At 41.8% G+C, this 12,084-nt stretch overlaps 2 protein-coding genes across 3 annotated transcripts in view; one reads left to right on the forward strand and one right to left on the reverse strand.

The window, feature by feature from the left end:
• Positions 1-12,084, forward strand: part of PDGFD (platelet derived growth factor D) — a 227,737-nt gene that overhangs the window by 103,555 nt on the left and 112,098 nt on the right. The gene's annotated exons all lie outside the window — the stretch shown is intronic.
• On the reverse strand, positions 8,481-9,987 carry DDI1 (DNA damage inducible 1 homolog 1). The gene has a single exon (XM_025465699.3). The coding sequence runs from the start codon at positions 9,789-9,791 to the stop codon at positions 8,589-8,591; it is 1,203 nt and encodes a 400-aa protein (XP_025321484.1). The 5' UTR covers positions 9,792-9,987; the 3' UTR covers positions 8,481-8,588.

The following is a 12,084-nucleotide window of genomic DNA, read 5'->3' on the forward strand; positions in this document are numbered from 1 at the left end:
GAAAGTTACAGTGCAAATGGGAATTTGAAACTTCCACATGTACCTTTATAGTATGAGCTATAACTTAAAATATGTTTAGAATGCTTTTCAAAAAATAAAGCATTTAACGTATATTCTCATTGTTCTTTTGAAATTTTTATGAAATGGCTTGTTAAAAGCAATTTGATTTAATCACTGGAGAGTTGGGCACATGGAAGGGTTTTGGCATTTTTCATAAAGCTTGGTTATTGAACACTTAGAGAAGAAGAGTAAGCACTGTTTTAGTTTCTTGTATTAATGATGAGACTTTGAGTCCAGACACTGAAGAGTCATTCTATAATGAGGCCTTGACAGGGGAGACTTCACCATATGGGATGTAAATCCCAGTATCTTTATGGAATATCAGTGAGATGGCTTTCTGCCAATTATTGCTCTGGATACCAAGTGATGGCAGTTGGCAGTGTTCGAACAGAGAATATCTTTGCTTCTGTTATATACTAATTGCTCGTCTGTTGCTTTGACATTATGCAGTTGTTTCTGATTGAATAATGCAGCACTGGCTTCAGTATATTTATATAAAATTGTTCTTAATATCATTTCATTCTAAATTTTTGAGGAGATAGGCTGGAAGAGACATTAATAAACAGTGAATTGAAGAACTGGCTCAATGGATAAAAAAGCTGCCTTGTGTGTATGTTTCTGGTTCCACCAAAGTCCTCCACTTCCCTCCCACAATCATGTGAAAGCCACGCTCGCTGCAAGCTTCGTCCTCCTGCTGGCAAAGGTAAAGGTCTCACTTTGCCATTTTGCTTTTCTTCAAGTTATTCGGTACACAGCACATTAGCGGCTGACCTATTTTCCTCAGAACCTTCTCAGACCTCTGCTTCCATGGCAATGTTATTGTCCGTTCATGCTCGCTCTCCTGTGCTCCTGGCCCCCCACTCTGTACAGCTTTCTATGGACCTGGGGGTCCTCCCCTGTTTCTTCCCCTCCTCAGCCAGATACTCCACACAGCTGCTGCTTGCGGGGATCACCTGCAGTCAGTAGGCACAGCTGTTCATCAACATCCCTCTTGTCTCCTGCTGCCTCCCATTGCTCAGTCCCACCTTGTGTCCTGCTCACTGCATCCTGCCCTCCTGACAGCTCCATGGCAACTTCAGATAAATGCGAGGGTGACATCATTATTCATTTGCGTTCCTTTCTGAAGTATCTGCTTCTTTGTTCAGAGAGCTTAAAATTCAAAACCTGGGATTTACTTTGAGACTTACATTCAATCTGTTCTAAGTGTAAAAACTGGTATAATTTTGTTTTATTGGTGCTTTTGGGGGGATAATCCAAGTTCAGTTATTTGAAATATTTTGAATACCCCATGCTGCCATTTTCTGACATCAACTTCCACTCATTTCATTTTCATATTACATAGTACAGATGTACACCACTTCTAAGAAGTCTTGCCAATCAAAACAGCTTTGTCAACTTTAGTTGTATTGTGGATTTTCTTGAAAAAAATGTATAGGATTCTTTGTTAAATTCTTTTAATACTGGGCAGCCCGGGTGGCTCAGCGGTTTAGTGCCACCTTCACCCCAGGGCGTGATCCTGGAGACCTAGGATCAAGTCCCACGTCGGGCTCCCTGCATGGAGCCTGCTTCTCCCTTTGCCTGTGTCTCTGCCTCTCTCTCTCTCTCTCTCTCTCTCTCTCTCTCTCTCTCTCTGTGTGTGTGTGTGTGTGTCTCTCATGAATAAATAAATAAAATCTTTAAAAAATTATCTTAATACTTCTTTTAAGTATGGTTTTCTTACAATTTTTAAAGTAGTTAACTCTCCAGTCCAGAAATATTTGAGGAATGCGTTTAAATAAAGTTATTTCTCCTATGTGAATCCAGCGTATTTTTGGACATATACTGGCAACATGGGGCTCGACTCTGCAGGCCTATCAAATCTGCAGCTTGTGTGGAGGTGCCCACACACAGTATGCTCATGTGCTTTCAATTGAAAACCCACTTCCAGAACTTGTAGGGTGACCAACTGTTGTGGTTTGCCTGGAACTGAGGGAATTGCCAGGAGCCAAATGGTGGGTTGTCAAACTGCAGTGATTCAGCTGCTGCATACATTAGTTAAATTGCCCTTAAAGTAGAGCAGTTGGAAATTTTACCAGATTGAAAGGACCTAAAGAAATTATTTCTTGGATCACTTATATTTAAATCCATACATGTAAATATCAACCATGTTATTAGCCCAGAAGGTATTTATTCTAATTATACAAAATAATCTGTCTATATATAATTAAGTTATATCTTACATATTTTTATATAAAAATTAAAAAATCACACTTTCTCTACATCAGCTTATTAATAAATGTGGGACTTCTGCATTTATTCATTCATTAAATCTATATTTATTAAGCAGGTACTATTTGCCTCACACAAAATACCAAGGACTAAAGATTATTGTCACATCAGAAGATCCCAGCACTTCCTAGAGTTTTGTTAGTAATTTGGGCCCCATTCCAGGTTTTCAAAATCCCCAGACATTGATGGAATTGCCATCTGGTTGGTATCTCATTGTCCATGAGAAGCCCATTTCTAATTCTCTGGAGCTTAAGTATGTGACCAATGTTCCATTAAATTAACTCATCTCAATAGTTAATTTTTTTCTGCCTGTGTTGTGGTTTGTTCATCCATTGTGTGAGCCCTAAGCCTTTTCATTAGTTTTGTGAGAGAAGTATCTGTTTACACTTGTCAAACCCTGCTCCAGGACTGAGCCCATAATAGGGAGAAGTTGAGCCAAGTGCCACTGTGGGTCCAGGCTTAAACAGACCACGGGCTTCACCCTGAAGTTCACCCTAAGAATCTGCCACATGCCAGCTGGCTCAGTTAGCTGGGTGACCTCAAAGCAACCCTGCATGACCCATCTTTGAGGAGCTGACATTCTCTTATTTGCCTGGCTGCAGCTCAGAGCCAGCTGAGCACCAGAAAATTGTTGCTACACATCCAGCCCCTGAGTAGTTCTGGCATACAGTAGGTGCTCAGTAAAATTTTGTCCAAGAGATCCTGCCATGTTGTAGTTAGCATCTCAGGATGCAGATCATCCCCTGAACTCATAGTCTATATTTCATGATTCAGCACTGTGTTCAATATTATTTTGGAACCATTTACTTGGCATTTCTTTTCTAGCTCTTCTAACTTCTGACTTTTAAAGGCTAAGACTAAAACTTATTTTTCCTTGTTGCTCTGCATGACATAGGACAGTGATTGAACTCTTGAAAAAGTATACTGAATTTTAGTGATGTCAATGAATGCAAAACATTGGTACTTTCTGATTAATTAAATCCCTAGACATGACATGGGTTTAAAGGGAGACTATGTGAACTAATGTAATTTGAAATTAATTTCCTTCTTCATGTCAAGGTCCTTGTAGTGAAATGCTAGTAAAGTTAGATTTTAGAATCATGATTCATGTTGTGGGGTGAGTATTTGATGACTTTCAGTGATTATTTTACCTGGAATATGCTTCTTTGGTTAATCGGTATCTATTTTATTGGGACACACCATCGATAACAGTAGGAAAATAGACCCTTCTCTCCACCTGGAGCACAGCCCATGTTGTCTCCTATGGGCTTTAACACAGGAGGAAATTATGATTTAGAATTGAATGAATTAGAATTTCATGATTTTTCTAATGCTGTTCTTAAAATAAGCCTTATGGATTAGAAATAAAAAAGCTGGGTTCATACAAGTCTTTCCTAAAAAAAAAAAAAAAAAAAAAAAAAGTGGGGAGGAAGAAGAAAACAACCAACAGAAAACATTCAGTGTGGTAATTAGAGACAAAGGTATGCTTATCTCCACAGCCTTTTAAATGGATCCATGAAAAAAGCACAGCAGGACTGAAGACCCTTAGAAATTCTGAGATTCAAAGGGGGGAGGGGGACTCTGACATGCAAAAAAGCCAGGGTTCAAAAGCATGTTTGACTCAGGCTGGAATGTGAGAACATTTTCATTTTAGAGAGCTTGCCAAAGATGGATGAAGTATTGTGGCCTTCATGGTGAATCCTTAATCTCACCCCAGTCCCCACCCACCTTGTGAAACAGCAGTTAAACCAAGAGAGAATTAGTTTTAAAAGCAACACAGTTTTTTTTTTTTTTTTGGATTTCCCTCCCCCTCTTCCTTCTCTGACCTTTACCTTTGTTCCTCTTTGGTTTCCATGCTCTTGTTAACCTCTGTGAATGTTAGCACTCATTAATATCTTCCCCAGCCTTCTAACCCTGGTGAGAATCCCAGAGCACTCTCAGACCATTCACTCACATTTTTCTTTATGGAGTGTTGGATGTCAGCAATGATCCTCTGAAAGAAGTGCACTGTTCCCCTGAAAAGGCAACGTTTAGGGGCACCTGGGTGGCTCAGTCAGTGAAGAGTCTGCCTTAAGCTCAGGTCATGATCTCTGGGTCCTGAGATCCAGCCCTGGGTCAGGCTCCCTGCTCCGAGGGCATCTGCCTCCACCTGCTGCCGCCCCTCTCTGCCCCCTGCTTCCCCACTGCTCCTGTTCTGTCTCTTTCTTTCTATGGCTCTTCAATAAATAAAAGAAGAAAAAAAAAAAAAGGCCACATTTAGTGTCTGTAGTGAAGGTGAATTCATACATGCATACTTCCATTTCTTTCTCTTTTGGAGGAGTGGGTTTTCCCTTAGGAACATGAGAAATTCTAAGACCTGGTACTGTAAGAAAGAAGTTGAGGCTATAAATTCTGCAAATCTCGGACATCAGTCTTCTGCTTTAAGTCTAGTAGAATGCATTACTACAGTCTTGAAATGCATGCTTATCAACAATAGTGATTGCCTTTGAGGTAAGATGGGCATTTAAATGGACATTTAGGAGAAACCAAGGGATTAATGGAATTTTTTAAAGAGCTTGTTATCTTTAACAGTGTTAGGCCAGTTTCATCATGTCTTGTGCTTTACCCCAATTTCTAAATGAAGATTTGCTCAACATTTCCCAGGTAGTAAATTCCCAATAGTGGATAATCTCCAACAGTAAATATGCTAAATTGTATATTAGCAACCTAAACTTTAGGAGGAGAGTGTGTTTGTTTTGTTGTCTAGCATCAGTGATGGTCATTTTAGACATACTGAAAGTGCATTTTACTGGCTTGTTTTTTTATTTTAAAAATAACCCCAAAATAAAATTCCTTCCTTCATTTGCACCAGCATATTTTTAATTCCATGAGCACCTTTCCCCTGCCCTGGCAGGTTATGTCCACCTTTGGGTCTGTGACTGTAACTCATTTCCATGCTTGTACCAACTTGGCTCAGTGCTCATTTCATGGTGTTCAGTAAATAATTGGTGAGTGTGCTCTGCTGGCTACTACTCTGTTGTCCTTTTGATTGGTGGTGTTTAGGTTTTGGGTTTTGTTTTACTTATAGAGCAGGGGGCATTTATTGGCAACTAGGAAAGCATTTGTTTCTGCAAGGGAGGGGCCCCGCATAGTTGAGTCTCACCCATTTTATGAAACACTCAAAAGAGGAAACTCTCCATCTTCTGTACACAGTTTAGTCATGTACAGTAGCAAGAATCCAAGTTAGTGACATTTTGTAACAATTTTTACTGGTAGCTAGGACTCAAATGTGAGACATAAAGAATATGTTGAATAGTGGGAGGAACTTGGCATTTGAAATCAGAAACCAGAACTCAGCAATCTGGTAGGTGATTCAGGTTTTTTCCCAAATTATGGGTCAGGATACTTTGGTGGGATACAATTAGTGGGACATGTCTAGCATATTTTCTCAAATAATAAAAATATAATTTTTCAAAGTAATAGACCAAGGAAGGATAAAACATTTCATATTATTTAAAGAATCTTTTTGTTTCAGAGGTAGAGACTGGTTGTGTGTGTGTGTGCACACGTGTGTACGTATGCATGTGTGTGCATGTGTATGTGAAACTGGGTCACAAACTAAAATGTAGATAGTCAAGAAAAAGTTTTAAAAACACAAAGCTTTGGGTATTTGAATGTTTCATCATTCTGAGCCTTGAATTTCTCATCTCGTAAATAAGATTAATGGTGACTATTTTGAGGGTTTATTCTGGGGATTAATGGCAGTAATACATGCAAGGTATGTTGCATAGCACCTAATTTACATGATAGACATGCAAAAGATGTTATCTTTTACTAAAATTAATCCACTTAAAATTTAATTGATTAGGATCTATTCAAGTGTACACAGGATTGAGTCAAGATTTCAATCCATGAAACTAATTTTTAAAATATTTTCTGATTTGAAAGACAGAGATGTTAAAAATTAATCAGGAAGGACATTGCTTAATTAATTCACTGTGTTTATTGATTTTTCTTTGAGATCATTGCTTTTCAGTTCAATAAAAGTATTTTTAATTATTTCAACCCATTTACTCAAGTAATATTTTTAGAAGCTGGAGTATGTCCAAAGGAACTTGACAGATATGTTTAGGTGACTCCAAACTAATGCTATGAGAAATAGTTAAATATCTGGTGAAAGCTTACAAAAGAGAATACTTAAATGACATTGATTTCAAATATTAAAAGGACTATTTATTTCATGGCAAAGAAATTACATTAATTAAATATGTTCTGGAAGAAGGAATAGTGAAGACAAATTTATTGGAAGTTATGAAATAATAGAGTTCAGCTCCAAATGAGAAAAAAAGAATTATTCTTGAGACTGGTCCTGAACCATCGTAGCTACTTTAGAAGGGCTGTCCCTCTGAGAAGGGAAGATGGGTATGTTCAGATTTGATACAATGCAAACCTCTTTTAGATTAAAGATCTGATGATTTTTAGATTGGCTTTTATGGGTTAGATAACTCCATAGGCTATATGTCAAACTCTTACACTGAGCATTTCCATATGATGTACACATGTCAGACATGTGTTTTACATAAATGTACCTGGAAACAGAGTCTGGGGGAAACTGCTGAGGAACAGGCATATTTTTATCTGTGAAGGAATCCTTGTATTTATTGGGTCAGTTTTCATCTAGTAACAGGCATTGAATTGCTTATGCTCATTTTTAGTGGTTTAGTGGGTATAAGCCTTGTAACAAGGTTGGGGCTTGTGAGCATGGCAATACCTATAAAGAACATGTGAGGGGAAGTAACAGCACCTGGAGGGGCAGAGGTGACTCTACAGAAATAAGATGGTTACTTTCACCAAGAAGCAGACCCAGAAAGGCATATGCTGATGGCAGGGAAGGATTTTTTTTTTTCTGTAGTCTTTAAAAAATGCTTTGAATGGCTTTAGATTTTGTTGGAAAAGAGAATAACTTTTAAAGGATGCCCTAGATCATGATGTAGTCTCAGTACCTGGAAATGGCTCTCCCCTCCAGAGTAATTTATAGACAAGAAATCTGAGTTGTATAAAATGGAAATGCCCAATACAGAGCTGGAATCAGAACATGTATTTCTTGACTTTGAATCCATCATTCTTTCTAATATCAGCCCTGAAACATTTCCCCTTAGTCTGGTGGTCTCAGGCAGCTGAATCTATTGTGTCAGGTGTGTCAGCCATGAATCATAATGGGTCCAGGATCTTTCAGTAGTCATGCACAGCAGCTTTATTTGCATGTATCATAGAACTAAATGAGGACTCAGACATCTCCTTCGGAGGTTTTCAAATGTTACTTTAACACTGAAACCCTTTGTTCAAACAATATTTCTGTAGCAGCTTAATATATAAAGCAGACTTTAAAAAAAGCTGATTTAGTTGAAATGAATATTAGGGGATCTGGACCACTGCCTGATCCTACCGCCCACTGGCCCCACAGTTACAACTATTAGGCTTCCAAGATGCACCATAGTTAGAAAGAAAGAAAGAAAAAAAGTCTACTTGCTGGCTTTTGTTTTATCACCAGGGTTTCTTTGATGCAGGGGAAAAAGGACATTATTTTAGACTTCATTGGAGAAAAATCCATTTTCTCAAATGTGGCAAAAATTGCCTGTAGGGACATATTGCAGCGAGCATGAGTCCACGGGAGTCCAATGAAAGGGAAGACATAAAATATAAAGAAACTGGCCTTTATAAGTGTCCAAAACAGACATTTGTATGTATTAATCAACTTGAGCATAACTGACTCACCATTTCTAAGAACTTTCCCAAAGAAAACAAAATCTGGGAAAAATTTCTCTTAGTATAAATAATTGTGAGTGCTGATTTGAAATCATTGTATAGATGTTTTATAGGGTCTGTAGTGATGGCTTTTTCTAGAGCATCTGCAAAATAGCATCTGCTTTGGACAAGGCACCCTGTAATCTGATGGGACAGTGTCTCTAAAGAGACACTTAGACTGAGACTTAGACTGAAACCAGAAGAGACTGGTTTCATTTCATGGATTATCTGGAAATTACTTGGAGCCTCCAGAGCCTTCCTGGGATGAGGTTCAGTGATCTTTGTATAAGGGAAATGAAGGCGGGCCCACGATCAAACAATCACAATTTACACAGTGATGGATCTCAGAAGGTAGTCCCAAAGCCAGGTTTGGTTGTTACTGATGTTTTTAATGATTACACTGCCAGTGAGCTCATGTCTTAGAATCTTCCAGGACCTAAGGCTCCCTCAAGATGGTGGCGTACTCATAATCCATTTCAATGTTTTCTCCATCCTAAATCCATGACTGAATGCTTAATAGTATCTGCTCCTTCTTTGTCTGGAGATTCTTGTTGCCCAGCACTACTTACCAGCTTGGCACACAGGGGTAACTCTCCCTCGGGAAGAAAGGGAGTCTGTGTACCAGTGGTGCCGATCACCAGCACATTCTTCTTCAAGTCGATGGAACACTGGTGTCTCCTGAGCATATCCAGCCCCAGAAGCATGTCCATGGGCTGCTCCTCCAGGATGGAGAAAGAGCACTGTAGGAAATCACCTTCAATCTGAATCTGAGCTAGATGGACTCGGCCAATAATCCTCTGCGTGCCCACCCCTTTGGCAATGCCAGCCCACCGGCGGTCCACCAGCCGTATTATATTACATCTCTCGGCACAGGCTTGGCTCATGATAGTCATCTGGGCTCCAGAGTCCACGAAGGCCTTCAGAGGATGTCCATTCACTTTGCAGTTGATATAGAGCATGGCCACTTGTCCGAAACTCTCTGGAGCCTCCTCCATCGCTATGTTCATATTTTCCTCGATGTTCTGCTGCCGGATTTCTTCTTCTATTTTGGCCTGAGCTTCCAAGTCGAATGGGTCGGCAGTGTAGAGGCGCAGCCGCTCCTGCTCTCTCAGGGCCCTTTCTCTCTGCTGCTCCATGAGGACATGAGAAAATGTGTCGAGGTTCCCGCTGAGCAGGGCTTCGGCCAGGGGCGGGTTGCGCTCCTTGAGCAGTGACAGGTCGTGGGGGTTGGACAGTAGCATGCTCCGGATCAACGCGGGGCTGTCCAGGCCCTGTGTGGGTGTCATCTTCTCTCCGGAGTCCAGGCCGTGGGACTGCTGCGCTGACGGGGCCCGCTGCTGCTGCTGCTGCTGCTGGCGGGAGCTGGACGTGCCCGGCACGGCTAACCTGGTGAAATCTACCTGCAGCAGGCTGGATGTTCGTCCGTGCGGCCGCGGCCCCGCGCTCTCCCTCTGCAGCAGCACCACCACGTCACCGTCTCTGAGGCCGTAGGAGCCCAGGGAGCAGCGGTCGTCGGTGAGGAGCCGCTCCATGAAGATGATCTGGATCTCGTCCACAGGGATGCCAGACTCGAGCTCACAAAGGAGGCGGAAGTTGTGCAGTTCGAAGTCAGGGTTGACCTGGAGGGAGAAGGTCGCCTCGGACAGGTCCCTCCGCACACAGTACACGGTGATCAGCATGACATTGGCCCAGGCAGGCCAGACGGGCACAGGGCATCGGGGTGTCCTCTGGCTCCCTGGAGCTAGGTCTCGTCGGTGGTGTCTGGGCTTCGTTCTGTTCACTCCTGCACGAGGCCCAGCTGCTCACCAGTGCAGTGCCGGCTGCTTGGCGGCTCGGAACCCTGAGGAGGCCCGGGTGTTCCAGGGCTCATTTGTATGGCACTGCTTGGAACTTGGAATGCCTGTTCCCACAGAGGTGCCCGGCTCCGCCCACTGGTTCCCGGGCCAGCCCTTCCCACCCTGCCTCACCCACGATTTGGAAGATTATCTCAGCTCTTCCTAAACAACATTTCATCTTGGTCACTTGAGAGTGGTATTCTACATGCTTCTCCTTAGGCCCAGACAGGGGTGCTTGGTCCCTGCATGGCGAGCATCACGCTATGTGCTTGGGATGAGAGACGGGTCAGACTTGGTGCCCTACTGTGATGACCTCACATTCTCTGGAGGGGGGATTGATGATAAATGAGGGAATCATAATACAGGAGGTAAGTGAGACACCCCAGACAACACTTAACAGAAGCCAGAATTCACAATAAGGCCTGTTGTTTTCTAGGAAAATGGAGGACGTCCAATGTCATAGGAGAAATTTGTACATGATTTTGGACGGCCTGATGTGAAGCTGGAAAGAAAACAATTAGAACCAGTTTTTAGAGTTATACGTGAATCCAAGGAATGTAGATAGTATTAATACACAAGAATCCTCCATCCAAAAACATAAAAAAAGGAGGGAAAGAAAAGAGAAAAAAAAAAGAAAGGAAATGGGAAAGATTTGAAGGAAGTGTTTATGATTTTTTTCTATTTAATTGATTTAAGGAAGAGGTTTCTCATGACCTATGAAGGACACATGGTGGCGGGAGGGCCAGGTAGATGCCTTCTTGTTGGTTTAGAGAGGGCACTGTTGCTAGAAGATGAAAATATAAGGACGACCAAAGCGAATGCAGTGGGGAATAAGAGAGATCATTGAGTAGAATGGATGGGACGTCTTGAGACATTGGATGTGGGCTGCATGAAAGAACAGAATGTGTGGATGACACAGAGGGTCATCACCATCACCCTACCTTCAATGGATGTGTGAGATGAACCTTTGAGGAGACCAGTTTGATGTTGGTTTTGGAGTAAAATGGATCATGAATGCCCATCTCAGGGCCGTGAATGGCTCCCTCTCTGACGTAGGGCACAGGACCCTCCCACACACAGCAGAGTGGAGACATTAAGAACATTGATAGAGAGGTCCTTCTGGGCAGATGGTGGCTGGGTACAATCCTTGAGTGCCACTTCCTTTTCTCTGTATCTCACAGTGTGTGTGAGGAGCTCCTGCTTCCAGGGTGTGGTCTCCCCAGGTGTGTTTATTTACAAACCAAAAGATAGTTAACATCTTCTGCCTTGCCCCACCTCCCTCTTTATTTCAAGGTTTGTCAGGAGACCTGCACCATTAGAGGTTACATCAACTTAAAGAACTGTTTTAGTTTCCATTTCTCCTGTGTTTGTCTCAGATAAAGGACTATATCTTATTCATTGCTCTAATTATCATTATATTTCCATACTCATATTCATTTATATTGGAAATGTTGACTAAATGCCTAGCGTGTGTGAAGCATATGCTAAGTTCTGGGGAGGCATGCATGAATAATGTTAAGTGTAAGCTATGCTCGTAGAGGAGCCAGTCTAAAAGAGGATGCATGCACACATATGCGTATGCATGCACACACACACATGTATACACAAATGCACGCAAATACACATGCATGCATGCACGCACGCACACATACATGGACATGTGTGCATGTACACACATGTACATGCATGTGCACATGCAGACACATACACATACATACATAAACAGATACAAAACATGTATACACATACACAGGCGTACACACGTGCATATGCATGCACACATAGATGGGTATACTTATGTACATGCACACATATACACACGCACATGCATATACACATACATACACACATGCACCCACATACATAGATAGGCATAAGATATGTGCTTATGCATGCACCCATATAGACATACATGTACACACAGGCATACACACATACATGCATATGCACACACACTTCCATATATACATATACACACATAATACCAGAGAGGTCAGTACAACAGGAGAGAAATGAATACTATCCAGAGAACAAATGCAGAATGTGAAAAGGGAGTCAGGCAGGGACGCTTCCTGAACATGCTGGGTTTAGAGACATGGCAAGAAGTCAGCCACAGGGGGCTGGATGCAGTGGAGAC

The sequence above is a fragment of the Canis lupus genome, chromosome 5 (genome assembly GCF_003254725.2).
Source record: "Canis lupus dingo isolate Sandy chromosome 5, ASM325472v2, whole genome shotgun sequence".
NCBI classification, from domain to species: domain Eukaryota; kingdom Metazoa; phylum Chordata; class Mammalia; order Carnivora; family Canidae; genus Canis; species Canis lupus.

Coding starts and splice junctions, on each gene's coding strand:
- DDI1 (XM_025465699.3), bottom strand. CDS start 9,791: ATGCTGATCACCGTGTACTGTGTGCGGAGGGACCTGTCCGAGGCGACC.